Source organism: Musca autumnalis, unplaced genomic scaffold (genome assembly GCF_047663935.1).
Source record: "Musca autumnalis isolate F117 unplaced genomic scaffold, ASM4766393v1 scaffold_5, whole genome shotgun sequence".
NCBI classification, from domain to species: domain Eukaryota; kingdom Metazoa; phylum Arthropoda; class Insecta; order Diptera; family Muscidae; genus Musca; species Musca autumnalis.
The window spans coordinates 17,735,245-17,757,233 of NW_027412088.1; the positions used below are offsets into that span (position 1 = coordinate 17,735,245).

General features: G+C 40.2%; 2 protein-coding genes across 3 annotated transcripts in view; one reads left to right on the forward strand and one right to left on the reverse strand.

The window, feature by feature from the left end:
- TppII (Tripeptidyl-peptidase II) overlaps positions 1-21,989 on the reverse strand; it is a 342,814-nt gene that overhangs the window by 156,976 nt on the left and 163,849 nt on the right. The gene's annotated exons all lie outside the window — the stretch shown is intronic.
- Positions 14,614-18,183, forward strand: LOC141406112 (uncharacterized). The gene is made up of 2 exons (XM_073991192.1): positions 14,614-15,334; positions 15,435-18,183. The coding sequence occupies exon 2, from the start codon at positions 15,936-15,938 to the stop codon at positions 16,434-16,436; it is 501 nt and encodes a 166-aa protein (XP_073847293.1). The 5' UTR covers positions 14,614-15,334; positions 15,435-15,935; the 3' UTR covers positions 16,437-18,183.

Genomic DNA, 21,989 nt, shown 5'->3' on the forward strand with positions numbered 1-21,989 from the left:
CGTGGTGTCACCTGGGGAACTGCCTTTAACACCCTTTAAAGGTAGTGAGCTAACATGTGCCGCGCGTTCACCCATAAGAACATTAAAAACTTGGGTTTGGTCGTCTGGTTAGTAACCCTCCACTAGAAAAAAAAACAGCCTACTATGAAAAAACGAAAGAAAAGAAAAACAAACCCCTCTAAAGTTGACGAACCCCGCAAACGTGTTAAGTACCATGATCTGCGAATCTGCACCTCGAATGTTCGCACTCTTTATAGAGAAGGTGCAGTCTTCGCATTGGCAGACGTACTTGAAAGTACAAGGCCGATATTACTGCCATACAGGAAATACGATGGATTGGGAAAGGCGTCACAACAACACCTAAAGGTGACGCACTGTATTATAGCTGCCATGACGTAAAGCATGAGTTTGGTTGCGGATTCGAAGTTATTCGGAGACAAAAACATCTGGTATCCAGCTTCACCCTAGTGAATGAAAGACTTGCTGCAATTCGAATAAAAGCAAAATTCTTCAACATCAGCTTTATTTGCGCTTATGCTCCCACTGAAGAAAAGGACGAACAGACCAAAGATATATTTTACGAGCCCTTAGAAGAAACATATGACCGTTGGCCTGCCCATGACATTAAAATCACTCTAGGCGATTTTAATGCCAAAATTGGAAAGGAAAATATCTTTGGCCCAACAGTCGGGAAATTCAGTCTCCACAGTGAAACATCTGACAATGATATGAGGCTGATAGACTTTGCAGCTGCAAAAAAACATGGTAGTTAGCAGTACCTGATTTAATCATCTCGATATTCAAAAGGGCACCTGGCTGTCTCCAGATCAAAGAACAAGTAATCAAATTGATCATGTTGTGATAGATGGAAGACATTCATCGAGCGTGTTGGATGTACGATCGTTCCGAGGCGCAAACATTGATTCGGACCACTACCTTGTTGCAGCACAGGTACGTACCCGTCTAAACGTTGCAAATAAAGCACGAACAGACACGACGCGGAAGTTGGAAATCGATAGGCTGCAAACACAACAGATAGCCACAGCATATTCCACTCAACTAGCCCAATTGCTAAATGAGAGCACTCCTTGTCCCGATAACATAACAACACAATGGCAAAATATTGCCCACTCCATGCAAACAACCGCAAAATCCATACTTGGATACCAGAGACCTCCACAAAGGAATTCATGGTATGACCAGGAGTGTCGTGCTGCTACCGAAGAGAAAAATGCGGCATTTAGAGCTACCTTACAATCAGTAGCAACGCGTAGCGCACGAGAGAGATATCGGGAGAAAAGGAGAGAAGATAAACGTCTTTTCCGCAAGAAAAAGAAAGAAATGGAAAAGCGGGAGTGTGAACAAATCGAGATGTACAGGATACAGAATAAAGTCCGAAAATTCTACCATAGAGTGAAACATCAAACTGATGGCTTTGGAACTGGCACATCCTAGAGACCAGCAAGGTAATCTGGTAACTGATACAGATAGTGTGCTAAGGATATGGAAAGAACATTTTTCCAAACTGTTGGTATCCAATAGTACCGAAGTCGACGAAGGTACCACAGATCCAATCCCAGAAGATGGTATTGAATGTATACCACCCGGCCGAGATGAGGTAAAGACAGCAATAAACCGGCTGAAGAATAATAAGGCAGCAGGAGCTGATGGCCTACCAGCCGAGCTGTTTAAAACCGGAGGCGACACGCTGATAAAGTGTATGCATCAGTTAGTTACCTCCATCTGGCAGGAAGAACGCATACCCGACGATTGGAACCTTAGCATCCTGTGTCCCGAACGACTAAAGCCTATGGTCAACGATATAATTGGCCCATAACAATGCTGCTTTAGACCTGGCAAATCCACCATTGACCAGATATTTACCCTGCGGCAAATCCTGGAAAAGACCCAAGAGATGCAGATAGACACCTACCACCTTTTTATCAATTATAAATCAGCCTTCGACAGCCCGCTACGTTCAAAGCTATTCCAAGCCCTGTCTGAATTTGGTATCCCCGCAAAGCTCATTCGGCTTTGTAAAATGACTCTAACTGACACAAGATCTTCAGTTAAAATAGGAAAGAACCTCTCCGAAGAGTTTTTTACCAAAAGAGGTTTCAGGCAAGGAGACAGCCTTTCGTGTGATCTTTTCAACATCCTGCTAGAAAAGGTTATACGAGAGGCAAACTTCAAAAGGAGTGGCACAATCTACACCCAATAGCCACATGTTACATGCTTCTGCTGATGATATAGACATCATGGGACGATCAGTAAAAGAAGTAACCGATAACTTTATGAAGGTCGAAGGAGAATCTGCTAAAGTGGGTCTGACGGTAAACAGCGGGAAGACCAAGCTGATGGTGTCGATGCGCAATGCGTCCATTGAGATCTGACCAACTGTTGAAGTTGGTTCCTATGATTTTGAGGTAGTAAAAGACTTCGTCTACCTCGGCACCCCCGTAAACACAACAAACGACATCAGTTGTGAAATAAAAAAATCAATTGGCTTAAGTAAGCACTTTAAAAACAAAGCCACAACTCGTCAAACAAAAATAACGCTTTACAAAACACTGATACTACCCGTGCTGATGTATGGTTCCGAAGCCTTGGTACTTGCGCAAGCAGATAAGGCAGTGCTTGGCGTGTTTGAGAGAAAAATTCTTCTAAAGATCTACGGACCGATCTGCGTTGACGGTGAATATCGACTTCGTATGAACCACGAGCTGTATCTGCTATACAACGACATCAATATAGTTAAAGAGATGATGAACCCGCTAAATAGATATATAAATTCGAGCCACATGGCGGTGCACGCAGAATTGGCAGGCCAAAGAATAGATGGCGCAAACAAGTGGATGAAGAGATGACAAGGCGCGGTATTCCAAAAAGCGAAGCACGAAACAGAGAGAATTGGAGATCTTTCCTTAGTTCGGTCTATGGAACAAATGTTCTGTAATGGGCCAGCTAAGTAAGTAAAGTATGGACCAAATCGATTACTCCCATCAAGAGTTATCGTGCGCATAATTTTTCCGACCATATTTGAACTTTTGTACCTGAAGGAGTGGACCGATATGGCTTATCATCAAACTTAAATTAAGTTTGGATAAAATATTGCGAAGCCAAATTTTGGACTGAATCGGCAAATCCGTCCGAGAGTTATCTTGCGCTCCAACCACTACACACGGTGTCATAGGGATTTTTCTTTGCAGCTTTCAGAAAGCATAGACTTGCCTCTGATGAAACTTGTACCGTCGTACGGGGGGCAGTGAATACAAGTTGTTACAACAAAAATCAAAGCGATTCGACAGCAAGTCCTAAACTGAACGTTACCGAAATTTTGTGTGGGAGTTACCCGAAGAAGTGGACCGATTGAGTCCATATTTTAACCTCATCTAAGTCTGGTAGAAATGTCACGATGTGCAAAGTATGGACAAAGTCGGTTAGTCCCTTCAAGAGTTATAGTGCGCACAAATTTTCCGAACATTTTTGAACTCTTGTGGGGGAGGCACCCGATATAGTGGACCGATATAACCCATCTTCGAACTTAAACTACGTTTGGACAAAATATTATGTAAGCCAAATTTTGGACCGAATCGGTTATCCTGTGATCCAGCTAGCCAGACAGAGAAACGGACGGACATTGCTAAATCACCTCAGGTTGTCTGAAACGGATTTCGTCCAAACACACTTGGGGTCTAAAACCATTATTTCGATGAGACACATTTTACCTCGTTAGCATAAATGCTGAGGGTATACAAAATTTAGATGTACAGGTATAAGAATGAAGTGCCACAATTTTAACACGAAAGGAATATCAAACTGATAGCTTGAATGTATCCACATCCTCCGGTAGTAGCAAAGCTGTGATCAGGCAGTTAATTTATAAATTTATTGGAAGAATATTTTTTCAAAACCATCGATTACACTGACTACTTACTTAGCTGGCCCATTACAGAACATTTGTTCCATAGACCAATCTAAGAAAAGATCTCCAATTTTCTCTTTTTCGTGCTTCGCTTTTTGGAATACCGCGCCTTGTCATCTCTTCACCCACTTGTTTGCGCCATCTATTCTTTGGCCTGCTAATTCTGCGTGCACCGCCATGTGGCTCGAATTTATACTCCTTTTTATCGGGTTCATCATCGCTCATTCTTATTATATGTATGGCCTAGCCAACGCAATCGCTGCATCTCGATACGTTTGACTATATCGATGTCGTTGCATATCAGATACAGCTCGTGGTTCATACGATGTCGATATTCACCGCCAACGCTGATTGGTCCGGAGATCTTTCGAAGAATTCTTCTCTCAAACACGCCAAGCACTGCCTTATCTGCTTGCGCAAGTACCCAGGCTTCGGAACCACACATTAGCATGGGTAGTATCAGTGTTTTGTAAAGCGAGTTGTGGCTTTGTTTTTAAAGTGCTTACTTAAGCCAAAGTAGCATCTGTTGGCCAATATAATTCTTCTTTTTATTTCACAACTTCAACCGTTGGTCCGATCTCAATGGACGCATTGCGCGTCGACACCATCAGCTTGGTCTTCTTGCCGTTTACCTTTTGACGTTTGCCTCTCTTATAACATTTTCTAGCAGGGTGTTGAAAAGATCACACGAAAGCTGTCTCCTTGCCTGAAACCTCTTTTAGTACAAAACTCTTCGGAGAGGTTCTTTCCTATTTTAACTGAAGATCTTGTGTCAGTTAGAGTCATTTTACAAAGCCGAATGAGCTTTGGGGGGATACCAAATTGAGACATGGCTTGGAATACCTTTAAACGTAGCGGGCTGTCGAAGGCTGCTTTAGAATCGACAAAAGGTGCTAGGTGTCGATCTGCATCTCTTGGGTCTTCTCCAGGATTTGCCGCAGGGTAAATATCTGGTTAATGGTGGACTTACCAGGTCTAAAGCCGCATTGGTATGGTCCAATTATTTCGTTGACCATGGGCTTTAGTCGTTCGCACAATATCCCTGACACTATCTTGTAGGCGATAGGGAGAAGACTTATGCTCCTATAGTTGGAGCATAACGACTTATCTCCATTCTTATGGACGGAACACAGGATGTTCAGGTTCCAATCGTCGGGTACGCGTTCTTCCTGCCAGATAGAGCTAACTAGCTGATGCATACACCTTATCAGCGTGTCGCGTCCGGTTTTAAACAGCTCGGTTGGTAGGCCATCAACTCCTGCTGCCATATTATTCTTCAGCCGGTTTATTGCTGTCTTTACCTCATCTTGGCCGGATTGTATTCATTCAATACCATCTTCTGGGATCGGATCTGTGGTATCTTCGTCGACTTCGCTACTATTGGATACCAACAGTTTGGAAAAATGTTCTTTCCATATCCTTAGCACACTATTTGTATCAGTTACCAAATTACCTTGCTGGTCTCTACAGGAGGATGTTCCTGTACCAAAGCCATCAGTTTGATGCTCGACCCTTTGGTAGAATTTTCGGACTTCATTCTGGTTCCTGAACATCACGATTTTTTCACACTGCCGCTTTTCCATCTCTCTCTTTTTCCTGTGGAAAAGACGTTTCTCCGCTCTCCTTTTCTCCCGATACCTCTCTCGTGCTCTACGCGTTGCTTACTTACTTACTTAGTTGGCCCATTACAGAACATTTGTTCCATAGACCGAACTAAAAAAAGATCTCCATTCCTCTCTGTTTTTCGCTTGACTTTTTGGAATACCGCGCCTTTTCAATTCTTCATCCACTTGTATGCTCCATCGAAGCTTAGGCCTGCCGATTCTGCGTGCACCGCCATGTGGCATGTATTCATACGCCTTTTTAGCGGGTTCATCATCGCTCATTCTCATGATATGACCTAGCCAACGCTACCGTTGCATCTCGATACGTTTAACTATATTCATGTCTTTGTATAGTTGATATAGCTCGTGGTTCATACGACGTCGATATTCACCGTCAACGCAAATCGGCCCGTAGATCTTTCGAAGAATTTTCCTCTCAAACACACCAAGCACTGCCTTATCTGCTTGCGCAAGTACCCATGCTTCGGAGCCATACATTAGCACGGGTAGTATCAGCGTTTTGTATAGTGTTATTTTTGTTTGACGAGATGTGGCTTTGTTTTTAAATTGCTTACTTAGACCATAGTAGCATCTGTTGGCCAATACAATTCTTCTTCTTATTTCACGACTGATGTTGTTTGTTGTGTTTATGGCAGTGCCGAGGTAGACGAAGTCTTTAACTACCTCAAAATTATAGGTACCAACTTCCACGGTTGGTCCGAGCTCTATGGACGCTTTGCGCGTCGACACCATCAATTTGGTCTTTTCGCCGTTTACCGCAAGACCCACTTTCGCACTTCGCACTTTCATTCTGGCTCCTGTACATCTCGATTTTTTCACACTCCCGCTTTTCCATTTCTCTCTTTTTCTTGCGGAAAAGACGTTTCTCTTCTCTCCTTTTCTCCCGATATCTCTCTCGTGCGCTACGCGTTGCTACGGATTGTAAAGTAGCCCTATATGCCGCATTTTTCTCTTCGGTGGCAGCACGACACTCCTAATCATACCACGGATTCCTTGGTGGAGGTCTCTGGTATCCAAGTATGGATTTTGCAGCTGTTTGCATGGAGTGGGCAATATGTTGCCATTGTGTTGTTATGTTATCGGGACAAGGAGTGCTCGCGTTAAGCAATTGGGCTAGTTGAGTGGAATATGCTGTGGCTATCTGTTGTGTTTGCAGCCTATCGATGTCCAACTTCCGCGTTGTGTCTGTTCGTGCTTTATTTGCAACGTTTAGACGGGTACGTACCTTTGCTGCAACAAGGTAGTGGTCCGAATCAATGTTTGCGCCTTGGAACGATCGTACATCCAACACGCTGGATGAATGTCTTCCATCTATCACAACGTGATCAATTTGATTTCTTGCTCTTTGATCTGGCGACAGCCAGGTTCCATTATGAATATCGAGATACTTAAATCTGGTACTTCTAACTACCATGTTTGTTTGCAGCTGCAAAGTCTATCAGCCTCATACCATTGTCAGATGTTTCACTGTGGAGACTGAATTTCCCGACTGTTTGGCCAAAGGTATTCTCCTTCCCAATGTTGGCCTTAAAATCGCGTAGAATAATTGTAATGTCATGGGAAGGGCAGCGGTCATAAGTTTCTTCTAAGCGCTCGTAAAATATATCTTTGGTCTTTTCGTCCTTGTCTTCAGTGGGAGCATGACCGCAAATAATGTTGATGTTGAAGAATTTTGCTTTTAATCGAATTGCAGCGGGACTTTCATTCACTGGGGTGGAGCAGGAGACCAGATGTTTTAACCTCCGACTAACTACTAATCCGCAACCAAACTCATGCTTTGTGTCATGGCAGCTATAATACAGTGCGAAACCTTTAGGTGACGCCTTTCCCAATCCATCGTTTTTCCTGTATGGCAGTAATATCGGTCTTGTACTTTTCAAGTACGTCTGCCAATGCGAAGACTGCACCTTCTCTATAAAGAGTGCGAACATTCCATGTGCAGATTCGCAGATCATGGTCCTTAAAACGTTTGCGGGGTTCGTCAATTTTAGAGGGATTTGTTTTTCTTTTCTTTTGTTTTTTCATAGTAGGCTGTTTTTTCTAGGGGAGGTTACTAACTCGACGCCCAAACCCAAGTTTTTAACGTTTTTATGGGTGAACGCGCTGCACATGTTAGCTTACTACCTTAACGGGTGTTCAAGGCAGTTCCCCACGAGACACTACGGGGAGGTCAGTGTACACTTGAGATGAAAGAGGGACCAAGATAAATCCTGGGCTTTGCCATGTTAAAGCCGGTCAGGACCGTTCCTTGGTATCTTCCATCAACTACGTCACCCTATACTGACAGGACAATAAAAATCCCAAAAATCTCAAATAATGATATTGACCTATTTAAAAGCGTTATGAGGCAGCATTGACCACTTATTCGCCACACTTTGGACAGGTAAGAAATTGTTGCGACTACTGCAAAAAAAAACAACTCTTGCGGAGTCTAGCTGTCACAAATCCAACTCACAGCCTCTATGGAGCACTCTACACAACATCGTATAACTCAGGAGGACTATTAAAAACTGACAAACATAAATGAAGATATCAAAAGCTAAACAACAAGAGATTGTTGTGGTTTTTTGTGTTTTCCTTTGATTCATTTGGTTGTGTGTGTGTTATGGTTTTTGGTTTTAGAAACTAGAAGAGAAAGTAGAAGAGATTTTTATTCTGTTTTCAAACTAAAACGTTAGGATTTAAGGTCTTTGTTTTCTTGTTTTGTGGTGTTCGATATATAGATGTTTGCCTCTATGTGTGCCTATATTCGGCATAGTTAGCAACAATGGTAAGTAGAAGAAGAAAAAGAAGAAAAAACTACGCAAAGCTTAAGGAGATACAATCAAATGAAAAAAGCAAACCTACTAAAACTACAAGGATTTCAACTCAAGCCAAGAAATTATACAAACTATAAACTATATGTCAATAAGTGTGTATATGTGTCAGTCTATACACATATGCAAAAACAGAATATGTTTGTATGTGTGTGTATGCAACATTACAATATTGAGTTTTTTTTCACATATATACAAAAGATAAGCACTGCAACAGGAATACAATGCCTTTGCATATATTTTGTTTTTTGAATTATTTTCCTTTTGGTGTTGTTGTTGCTGTTGTTGGTTTATGATTTTATACCCGATTTTGTTGCCAGTGACTACGTATATGTTTGTGTGTGTGTGCAAATTTCTGCACAATGACAAGAGATTTTCCAACCAGACGACTATGTCATCCGTTTGAAAGTTCTCTGAAACATTGGCAACCGGAGCAGCAGAAGCGGCAGCAGCATCTGTACCAGCAGCATCACCAACCACTTCAATGAATGCAATGAATGACAACAAATGCAAAAAGTTATCAGAGCAGAAATAGTATTCCTGTTAAGATATAAAAAAAAACAACAAAAATAAAACACATCACAAACGAGCTTACAAAACACATGCACATACATATTTAATAACAATAACAACAGCAGCATTTAACCATCCATCCTACTAGGCAACGAACGAACAAACAAATCACCACCTCCCAATATTTGCCGCCTCATCATGGAGAATATACGCACGCCTGCACGCATTACAGTAACAAACACACACACAGACACCCACACAGATAGAGAACACAACAGAAATACTTTCATTAAAGCTTTCAACACTATAGAAATTGACAATATTTATATAGACAAGTGAAACAGTGGGGCAGGATTCGTCTATATAGGCGACATAAAAGTCGTCTTTATGGAACACCTCAAAGTTGTCTTAATAGACAACCTAACATGACCTTAAAGTCGTCTGAATAGACGACCTTAAAGTCGTCTGAAAAGACGACCATAAAGTCGTCTAAATAGACGACCTTAAAGTCGTCTTAATAGACGACCTTAAAGTCGTCTTAATAAACGACTTTACAGTCGTCTTAATAAACGACTTTAGAATCGTCTTTATAGACTACCTTAAATTCGTCTTAATAGACAAAGTTAATATCGTCTCTATAGACGGCCTTAAAGTCGTCTTAATAGACCTTAAAGTCGCCTTTATAGACGACCTTAATGTCGTCTTTATAGAGGACCTTAATGTTGTCTTTATAGAGGACCTTAATGTCGTCTTTATAGACGGCTTTAATATCGTCTTAATAGACCACTTTAAAGTCGTTATAATAGACGACCTTAAAGTCGTCTTAATAGACGACCTTAAATTCGTCTTAATAGACGACCTTAAAGTCGTCTTTATAGACGACCTTACAGTCGACTTTATAGGCGATCTCAAAGTCGTCTTTATAGGCGACCTCAAAGTCGTCTTTACAGGCGATCTCAAAGTCGTCTTTATAGACGACCTCAAAGTCGTCTTTACAGACGAACTCAAAGTCGTCTTTATAGACGACCTCAAAGTCGTCTTTACAGACGACTTCAAAGTCGTCTTTATAGGCGACCTCAAAGTCGTTTTTATAGGCGACCTCAAAGTCGTTTTTATAGACGACCTTAAAGTCTTCTTTATAGATGACCTCAAAGTCGTCTTTATAGACGACCTCAAAGTGTCTTTAGAGACGACCTCAAAGTCGTATTTTTGGAGACCTCAAAGTCGTTTTTATAGACGACCTCAAAGTCGTCTTTATAGACGGCCTCAAGGTGGTCTTTATAGACGACCTCAAAGTCTTCTTTATAGACGACCTCAAAGTCGTCTTTATAGACGACCTCAAAGTCGTCTTTATAGACGACCTCAATGTCGTCTTTATATACGACCTCAATGTCGTCTGTATAGACGACCTCAATGTCGTCTTTATAGACGACCTCAATGTCGACTTTATAGACGACCTCAATGTCGTCTTTTTAGACGACCTCAATGTCGTCTTTATAGACGACCTCAATGTCGTCTTTATAGACGACCTCAATGTCGACTTTATAGACGACCTCAATGTCGTCTTTATAGACGACCTCAATGTCGTCTTTATAGACGACCTCAATGTCGTCTTTATAGACGACCTCAATGTCGACTTTATAGACGACCTCAATGTCGTCTTTATAGACGACCTCAAAGTCGTCTTTATAGACGGCCTCATAGTCGTCTTTATAAACGGCCTCAAAGTCGTATTTATAGACGACCTCAAAGTCGTCTTTATATGCGAACTCAAAGTCGTCTTTATAGGCGCCCTCAAAGTCGTCTTTATAGGCGCCCTCAAAGTCGTTTTTTTAGGCGACCTCAAAGTCGTCTTTATAGGCGCCCTCAAAGTCGTCTTTATAGACGACCTCAAAGTCGTCCTTATAGACGACCTCAAAGTCGTCTTTATAGACGATCTCAAAGTCGTATTTATAGGCGCCCTCAAAGTCGTCTTTATAGGCGCCCTCAAAGTCGTCTTTTTAGGCGCCCTCAAAGTCGTCTTTATAGACGATCTCAAAGTCGTCTTTATAGACGACCTCAAAGTCGTCTTTATAGGCGCCCTCAAAGTCGTCTTTATAGACGACCTCAAAGTCGTCTTTATAGACGACCTCAAAGTCGTCTTTATAGGCGAACTCAAAGTCGTCTTTATAGGCGCCCTCAAAGTCGTCTTTATAGACGACCTCAAAGTCGTCTTTATAGGCGACCTCAAAGTCGTCTTTATAGGCGAACTCAAAGTCGTCTTTATAGGCGAACTCAAAGTCGTCTTTATAGGCGCCCTCAAAGTCGTCTTTATAGACGACCTCAAAGTCGTCTTTATAGACGACCTCAAAGTCGTCTTTATAGACGACCTCAAAGTCGTCTTTATAGGCGAACTCAAAGTCGTCTTTATAGACGACCTCAAAGTCGTCTTTATAGACGACCTCAAAGTCGTCTTTATAGACGACCTCAAAGTCGTCTTTATAGACGACCTCAAAGTCGTCTTTATAGACGACCTCAAAGTCGTCTTTATAGACGACCTCAAAGTCGTCTTTATAGACGATCTCAAAGTCGTCTTTATAGACGATCTCAAAGTCGTCTTTATAGACGACCTCAAAGTCGTCTTTATAGACGACCTCAAAGTCGTCTTTATAGACGACCTCAAAGTCGTCTTTATAGACGACCTCAAAGTCGTCTTTATAGACGACCTCAAAGTCGTCTTTATAGACGACCTCAAAGTCGTCTTTATAGACGACCTCAAAGTCGTCTTTATAGGCGACCTCAAAGTCGTCTTTATAGACGACCTCAAAGTCGTCTTTATAGACGACCTCAAAGTCGTCTTTATAGACGACCTCAAAGTCGTCTATATAGACGACCTCAAAGTCGTCTTTATAGACGACCTCAAAGTCGTCTTTATAGACGACCTCAAAGTCGTCTTTATAGACGACCTCAAAGTCGTCTTTATAGACGACCTCAAAGTCGTCTTTATAGACGACCTCAAAGTCGTCTTTATAGACGGCCTCAAAGTCGTCTTTATAGACGACCTCAAAGTCGTCTTTATAGGCGAACTCAAAGTCGTCTTTATAGGCGCCCTCAAAGTCGTCTTTATAGACGACCTCAAAGTCGTCTTTATAGACGACCTCAAAGTCGTCTTTATAGACGACCTCAAAGTCGTCTTTATAAACGGCCTCAAAGTCGTCTTTATAAACGGCCTCAAAGTCGTCTTTATAGACGACCTCAAAGTCGTCTTTATAGACGACCTCAAAGTCGTCTTTATAGACGACCTCAAAGTCGTCTTTATAGGCGCCCTCAAAGTCGTCTTTATAGACGACCTCAAAGTCGTCCTTATAGACGACCTCAAAGTCGTCTTTATAGACGACCTCAAAGTCGTCTTTATAGACGATCTCAAAGTCGTATTTATAGGCGCCCTCAAAGTCGTCTTTATAGGCGCCCTCAAAGTCGTCTTTTTAGGCGCCCTCAAAGTCGTCTTTATAGACGATCTCAAAGTCGTCTTTATAGACGACCTCAAAGTCGTCTTTATAGACGACCTCAAAGTCGTCTTTATAGACGACCTCAAAGTCGTCTTTATAGACGATTTCAAAGTCGTCTTTATAGGCGAACTCAAAGTCGTCTTTATAGACGATTTCAAAGTCGTCTTTATAGGCGAACTCAAAGTCGTCTTACAGACGACCTCAAAGTCGTCTTTATAGACGACTCCAAAGTCGTCTTTATAGACGACTCCAAAGTCGTCTTTATAGACGACTCCAAAGTCGTCTTTATAGACGACTCCAAATTCGTCTTTATAGACGACTCCAAAGTCGTCTTTATAGACGACTCCAAAGTCGTCTTTATAGACGACTCCAAAGTCGTCTTTATAGACGACCTCAAAGTCGTCTTAATAGACGACCTCAAAGTCGTCTTTATAGACGACCTAAAAGTCGTCTTTATAGACGACCTCAAAGTCGTCTTTATAGACGACCTCAAAGTCGTCTTTATAGACGACCTCAAAGTCGTCTTTATAGACGACCTCAAAGTCGTCTTTATAGACGACCTCAAAGTCGTCTTTATAGACGACCTCAAAGTCGTCTTTATAGACGACCTCAAAGTCGTCTTTATAGGCGAACTCAAAGTCGTCTTTATAGGCGCCCTCAAAGTCGTCTTTATAGACGACCTCAAAGTCGTCTTTATAGACGACCTCAAAGTCGTCTTTATAGACGACATCAAAGTCATCTTTATAGACGACATCAAAGTCGTCTTTATAGACGATCTCAAAGTCGTCTTTATAGACGACCTCAAAGTCGTCTTTATAGACGACCTCAAAGTCGTCTTTATAGACGACCTCAAAGTCGTCTTTATAGACGACCTCAAAGTCGTCTTTATAGACGACCTCAAAGTCGTCTTTATAGACGACCTCAAAGTCGTCTTTATAGACGACCTCAAAGTCGTCTTTATAGACGACCTCAAAGTCGTCTTTATAGACGACCTCAAAGTCGTCTTTATAGACGACCTCAAAGTCGTCTTTATAGACGACCTCAAAGTCGTCTTTATAGACGGCCTCAAAGTCGTTTTTATAGACGACCTCACAGTCGTCTTTATAGTCGACCTCACAGTCGTCTTTATAGATGACCTCACAGTCGTCTTTATAGACAACCTCAAAGTCGTCTTTATAGACGACCTCAAAGTCGTCTTTATAGACGACCTCAAAGTCGTCTTTATAGACGACCTCAAAGTCGTCTTTATAGGCGACTTTAAATTCGTCTTTATAGACGACTTCAAAGTCGTCATTTATGACGACTTTAAGGTCGCTTTTGGGGACAACTTTAAACTAATTTTTATGGAAGACCCCAAAATCTTCTTTAGTCTTTATAGATTACCTTAAAGTCGTCTTTGTAGACGACATCAAAGTCGTCTCTATACACGACTTTAAAGTCATCGTTGTGGACGACCTAATAGTCGTGTTTAGAGCCGACATCAAAGATGATCTTAATGATCTTTTCACCCACTGTGCCTGTGTGCTGCCACACGCTTACTTGCCTACCAAATATTCTGCATTCAATTGTTGTCAGTGCTTTAAAACGTGTGCTGGCTTCATATGCTGCTTGTAGTTTACGACTACCATACCGAAAAGAGGAAACATGAACAAAAAGAAGAAGAAAATTGAAGAGAAGGCGAAACAACAACAACAATATAAAGAGTCAAAACTATAAACCAAACAATGGCTGGTGAAAATTGTATGGTGAGAAATGGAAGCAATTGCAATTTGCACTGCATTGGAGATGTGTGTCGTCGTAGCTCGACACATCGATACAAACCTCCTAAATGCAACAACAGCGGCAACAACAACAACACCAACTCGTATAGCCATCAGTAAAGCACGCAAACCAATAAAAACACAACCACGAAAACATGCTTACGATATGAAATCGTATCGTTTCGTATTTGTAATATAACCACACTGAGGAGAATGGCAAGCTAACGGATGGACATGGTTTTCATTTGTCACAGTAACCCACAGACACAAACACACACACACATACAGTTAGGAATATAAAAACAACAAGGGCTCGGCAGTTAGGGCATCACCGCCACACCACACACCGCCGCAGACATTCATCTACACTCGCCCAGAAGAAAAGTATTTGGGTATTCATAGCCACCGACGAGCATTTCAATTGATACATCGCCTCCGTTGTTGTTTGTGGCAAATGTATTCGAATTGTTGTCGGCAACATTGAAATTTTTTGTTTTTTTGTTTTCATCTTCAGTGTTTTTGAAATTACACTGCAACAGAATCAGCCCAAAAGTAGAGTAGAGCATCATTGCAAATGCCCTCAGAGCCCTAGTGGATGCATGAGTGAATGTGTGTGTGTGAGTGCAAACAGCATCCCAGCATAATCAACAACCTCAATAAGAAGGAGTAATGATTTTTGTTGTTGTAGGGAAGTATATCCAATGTGGATGTTGTTGTAATTTTGTGCGAACATTGATTGAATTTCATTTTGCCGATTGAAGTTCATGGATGGAGAAACAACTCTTCTTTGAAACTATGCACTGGCATGGACATATTAGTGTCCAAGAGCACCTTAAAAAATTTACAAAGATAAACACTAATGAACGCCTTCTCATGATGACGACCACAGCAAACGTTTTACTGGAAATGATGTGCGAATCTGCACCTGGTATGCTCAGGTTCCTTGCAATGAATATGCAATTTACGGACCTGCAAAGGTAGTTGGAAAGTACAAGGCCGATATCATTAGAGGACGTTCAACGAAATGGAAAAAACCTTTAAACAACAATTTAAATGCGAGTCATCGGAGATGACTTTTTCCATAGAAAAACTGTCATCGGACATTTTCTATAGGAAACGGTTATCGGTGATGACTTTTTATATAGAAACTTGTCATAAAAGATGGCTTTTTCTACAGCAAAATGTCATCGGAGCTGACATTTCCATAGTAAACGCCAATGGAGATTAATTTTTCCATAGAAAAACGTCATCAGAGATGACTTTTTTTCCATAGAAAAAAGGTCATCGGAGATAACTTTTTTCCACAGAAAAAAAGGTCATAGGAGCTGACTTTTTTCCATAGAAAAAAGGCCATCGGAGCTGACTTTTTTCCTTAGCAAAAAAGGTCAGCGGAGATGACTTTTTTTCATAGAAAAAAAGTTCAGCGGAGATGACTTTTTTTCATAGAAAAAAAGTTCAGCGGAGATGACTTTTTTTCCATAGAAAAAATGGTCATCGGAGATGACTTTTTTTCCATAGAAAAAATGGTCATCGGAGATGACTTTTTTTCCATAGAAAAAATGGTCATCGGAGATGACTTTTTTCCATAGAAAAAATGGTCATCGGAGATGACTTTACCTATAGAAAAGTTCATCGGCGATGACTTTACCTATAGAAAAGTTCATCGGCGATGACTTTACCTATAGAAAAGTTCATCGGCGATGACTTTACCTATAGAAAAGTTCATCGGCGATGACATTATCTATAGAAAAGTTCATCGGCGATGACTTTTTTATATAGAAAAGTTCATCGGCGATGACTTTTCCTATATGGAAAAGTTCATCGGCGATGACTTTTCCTATATGGAAATGTTCATCGGCGATGACTTTTCCTATATGGAAATGTTCATCGGCGATGACTTTTCCTATATGGAAATGTTCATCGGCGATGACTTTTCCTATATGGAAATGTTCATCGGCGATGACTTTTCCTATATGGAAATGTTCATCGGCGATGACTTTTCCTATATGGAAATGTTCATCGGCGATGACTTTTCCTATATGGAAAAGTTCATCGGCGATGACTTTTCCTATATGGAAAAGTTCATCGGCGATGACTTTTCCTATATGGAAAAGTTCATCGGCGATGACTTTTCCTATACGGAAAAGTTCATCGGCGATGACTTTTCCTATATGGAAAAGTTCATCGGCGATGACTTTTCCTATATGGAAAAGTTCATCGGCGATGACTTTTCCTATATGGAAAAGTTCATCGGCGTTGACTTTTCCTATATGGAAAAGTTCATCGGCGATGATTTTCCATATAGGTAAAGGAACTTTTCCATATAGAAAAACTCATCGCTGATAAACTTTTCCTATAGAAAAGTTCATCGGCGATAACTTCTCTTTTCCTGTAGAAAAGTTCATGGGCGATGACTTTTCCTGTAGAAAAGTTCATCGGCGAAGACTTTTCCTATAGAAAAGTTCATCGGCGATGACTTTTCCTATAGAAAAGTTCATCGGCGCTGACTTTTCCTATAGAAAAGTACATCGGCGATGACTTTACCTATTGAAAAGTTCATGGGCGATGACTTTTCCTATAGAAAAGTTCATGGGCGATGACTTTTCCTGTAGAAAAGTTCATCGGCAAAGACTTTTCCTATAGTTCATGGGCGATGACTTTTCCTATAGAAAAGTTCATGGGCGATGACTTTTCCTGTAGAAAAGTTCATCGGCAAAGACTTTTCCTATAGAAAAGTTCATCGGCGATGACTTTTCCTATAGAAAAGTTCATCGGCGCTGACTTTTCCTATAGAAAAGTACATCGGCGATGACTTTACCTATTGAAAAGTTCATGGGCGATGACTTTTCCTATAGAAAAGTTCATCGGCGATGACTTTACCTATAGAAAAGTTCATCGGCGATGACTTTTCCTATAGAAAAGTTCATCGGCGATGACTTTTCCTATAGAAAAGTTCATCGGCGATGACTTTTCCTATAGAAAAGTTCATCGGCGATGACTTTTCCTATAGAAAAGTTCATCGGCGATGACTTTTCCTATAGAAAAGTTCATCGGCGATGACTTTTCCTATAGAAAAGTTCATCGGCGATGACTTATCCTATAGAAAAGTTCATCGGCGATGACTTTTCCTATAGAAAAGTTCATCGGCGATGACTTTTCCTATAGAAAAGTTCATCGGCGATGACTTTTCCTATAGAAAAGTTCATCGGCGATGACTTTTCTTATAGAAAAGTTCATCGGCGATGACTTTTCCTATAGAAAAGTTCATCGGCGATGACTTTTCCTATAGAAAAGTTCATCGGCGATGACTTTTCCTATAGAAAAGTTCATCGGCGATGACTTTTCCTATAGAAAAGTTCATCGGCGATGACTTTTCCTATAGAAAAATTCACAGGCGATGACTTTTCCTATAGAAAAATTCACAGGCGATGACTTTTCCTATAGAAAAATTCACAGGCGATGACTTTTCCTATAGAAAAATTCACAGGCGATGACTTTTCCTATAGAAAAATTCACAGGCGATGACTTTTCCTATAGAAAAATTCACAGGCGATGACTTTTCCTATAGAAAAATTCATAGGCGATGACTGTTCCTATTGAAATATTCATAGGCGATGACTGTTCCTATAGAAAAGTTCATAGGCGATGACTTTTCCTATAGAAAAGTTCATCAGCGATGACTTTTCCTATAGAAAAATTCACAGGCGATGACTTTTCCTATAGAAAAATTCACAGGCGATGACTTTTCATATAGAAAAGTTCATCGGCGATGACTTTTCCTATAGAAAAATTCATAGGCGATGACTGTTCCTATTGAATAATTCATAGGCGATGACTGTTCCTATCGAAAAGTTCATAGGCGATGACTGTTCCTATCGAAAAGTTCATAGGCGATGACTTTTCCTATAGAAAAGTTCATCGGCGATGACTTTTCCTATAGAAAAATTCAAAGGCGATGACTTTTCCTATAGAAAAGTTCATCGGCGATGACTTTTCCTATAGAAAAATTCACAGGCGATGACTTTTCCTATAGAAAAGTTCATCGGCGATGACTTTTCCTATAGAAAAGTTCATAGGCGATGACTTTTCCTATAGAAAAGTTCATCGGCGATGACTTTTCCTATAGAAAAGTTCATCGGCGATGACTTTTCCTATAGAAAAATGCACAGGCGATGACTTTTCCTATAGAAAAGTTCATCGGCGATGACTTTTCCTATAGAAAAATTCATAGGCGATGACTGTTCCTATTGAAAAATTCATAGGCGATGACTGTTCCTATAGAAAAGTTCATAGGCGATGACTTTTCCTATAGAAAAGTTCATCGGCGATGACTTTTCCTATAGAAAAATTCATAGGCGATGACTGTTCCTATAGAAAAGTTCATAGGCGATGACTGTTCCTTTTCCTATAGAAAAGTTCATCGGCGATAACTTTTCCTATAGAAAAGTTCATCGGCGATGACTTTTCCTATGGAAAAATTCATAGGCGATGACTTTTCCTATAGAAAAGTTCATCGGCGATGACTGTTCCTATAGAAAAATTCATAGGCGATGACTGTTCTTATAGAAAAGTTCATCGGCAATGACTTTTCCTATAGAAAAATTCATAGGCGATGACTGTTCCTATAGAAAAGTTCATAGGCGATGACTTTTCCTATAGAAAAATTCATAGGCGATGACTTTTCCTATAGAAAAGTTCATCGGCGATGACTTTTCCTATAGAAAAGTTCATCGGCGATGACTTTTCCTATAGAAAAGTTCATCGGCGATGACTTTTCCTATAGAAAAATTCATAGGCGATGACTTTTCCTATAGAAAAATTCATAGGCGATGACCTTTCCTATAGAAAAATTCATCGGCGATGACTTTTCCTATAGAAAAGTTCATCGGCGATGACTTTTCCTATGGAAAAATTCATAGGCGATAACTTTTCCTATAGAAAAGTTCATCGGCGATGACTTTTCCTATAAAAAAATTCATAGGCGATGACTTTTCCTATAGAAAAGTTCATCGGCGATGACTTTTCCTATAGAAAAGTTCATCGGCGATGACTTTTCCTATAGAAAAGTTCATCGGCGATGACTTTTCCTATAGCAAAGTTCATCGGCGATGACTTTTCCTATAGCAAAGTTCATCGGCGATGACTTTTCCTATAGAAAAGTTCATCGGCGATGACTTTTCCTATAGAAAAGTTCATCGGCGATGACTTTTCCTATAGAAAAGTTCATCGGCGATGACTTTTCCTATAGAAAAGTTCATCGGCGATGACTTTTCCTATAGAAAAATTCATAGGCGATGACTTTTCCTATAGAAAAGTTCATCGGCGATGACTTTTCCTATAGAAAAGTTCATCGGCGATGACTTTTCCTATAGAAAAGTTCATCGGCGATGACTTTTCCTATAGAAAAGTTCATCGGCGATGACTTTTCCTATAGAAAAGTTCATCGGCGATGACTTTTCCTATAGAAAAGTTCATCGGCGATGACTTTTCCTATAGAAAAGTTCATCGGCGATGACTTTTCCTATAGAAAAGTTCATCGGCGATGACTTTTCCTATAGAAAAGTTCATCGGCGATGACTTTTCCTATAGAGAAGTTCATCGGCGATGACTTTTCCTATAGAAAAGTTCATCGGCGATGACTTTTCCTATAGAAAAGTTCATCGGCGATGACTTTTCCTATAGAAAAGTTCATCGGCGATGACTTTTCCTATAGAAAAGTTCATCGGCGATGACTTTTCCTATAGAAAAGTTCATCGGCGATGACTTTTCCTATAGAAAAGTTCATCGGCGATGACTTTTCCTATAGAAAAGTTCATCGGCGATGACTTTTCCTATAGAAAAGTTCATCGGCGATGACTTTTCCTATAGAAAAGTTCATCGGCGATGACTTTTCCTATAGAAAAGTTCATCGGCGATGACTTTTCCTATAGAAAAGTTCATCGGCGATGACTTTTCCTATAGAAAAATTCATAGGCGATGACTTTTCCTATAGAAAAGTTCATCGGCGATGACTTTTCCTATAGAAAAATTCATAGGCGATAACTGTTCCTATAGAAAAGTTCATCGGCGATGACTTTTCCTATGGAAAAATTCATAGGCGATGACTTTTTCTATAGAAAAGTTCATCGGCGATGACTGTTCCTATAGAAAAGTTCATCGGCGATGACTTTTCCTATAGAAAAATTCATAGGCGATGACTTTTCCTATAGAAAAGTTCATCGGCGATGACTTTTCCTATAGAAAAGTTCATCGGCGATGACTTTTCCTATAGAAAAGTTCATCGGCGATGACTTTTCCTATAGAAAAGTTCATCGGCGATGACTTTTCCTATAGAAAAGTTCATCGGCGATGACTTTTCCTATAGAAAAGTTCATCGGCGATGACTTTTCCTATAGAAAAATTCATCGGCGATGACTGTTCCTATAGAAAAGTTCATCGGCGATGATTTTTCCTATGGAAAAATTCATAGGCGATGACTTTTTCTATAGAAAAGTTCATCGGCGATGACTTTTCCTATAGAAAAATTCATAGGCGATGACTTTTCCTATAGAAAAGTTCATCGGCGACGACTTTTCCTATAGAAAAGTTCATCGGCGATGACTTTTCCTATAGAAAAGTTCATCGGCGATGACTTTTCCTATAGAAAAGTTCATCGGCGATGACTTTTCCTATAGAAAAGTTCATCGGCGATGACTTTTCCTATAGAAAAGTTCATCGGCGATGACTTTTCCTATAGAAAAGTTCATCGGCGATGACTTTTCCTATAGAAAAGTTCATCGGCGATGACTTTTCCTATAGAAAAGTTCATCGGCGATGACTTTTCCTATAGAAAAGTTCATCGGCGATGACTTTTCCTATAGAAAAGTTCATCGGCGGTGACTTTTTCTATAGAAAAGTTCATCGGCGATGACTTTTCCTATAAAAAATTTCATCGGCGATGACTTTTCTTATAGAAAAGTTCATCGGCGATGACTTTTCCTATAGAAAAATTCATCGGCGATGACTTTTCCTATAGAAAAGTTCATCATATAGGAAAAGTCATCGCCGATGAACTTTTCCATATAGGAAAAGTCATCGCCGATGAATTTTTCCATATAGGAAAAGTCATCTACGATGAAATTTTCCATATTGGAACTTTTCCTATAGAAAAGTTCATCGGCGATGACTTTTCTTATATAGAAAAGTTCATCGGCAATGACTTTTCTTATATAGAAAAGTTCATCGGCAATGACTTTTCTTATATAGAAAAGTTCATCGGCAATGACTTTTCTTATATAGAAAAGTTCATCGCCGATGACTTTTCCTATATGGAAAAGTTCCAATATGGAAAAGTTCATCGGCGATGACTTTTCCTATATGGAAAAGTTCATCGGCGATGACTTTTCCTATATGGAAAAGTTCATCGGCGATGACTTTTCCTATATGGAAAAGTTCATCGGCGATGACTTTTCCTATATGGAAAAGTTCACCGGCGATGACTTTTCCCATATGGAAAAGTTCATCGACGATGACTTTTCCAATATGGAAAAGTTCATCGGCGATGACTTTTCCAATATCCCCATCCCACAACAACCCTCTCTTTCCTGTCGTTATGAACATGCTTTAATCCTGAAAAAAAAAATTATTTGCCCTGTCCATTGCAAATATTTGCTTTCATTAATACGAAGTTCTCTTTTAAAAGCTATTTTTCAACATTTATGGATACGATTAAAGAGAAAGAAAAAGTTATGCATTCGTTTTTAATATTTTTAAGCTGATGTGTCAACATTATGTCAGCCTGGCTTTCAGTTAACGTTAAAATGTTGACTTCATTAACAACATATTTCACACGTTATGAACAACGTAGGAGATCGGATTGGAGG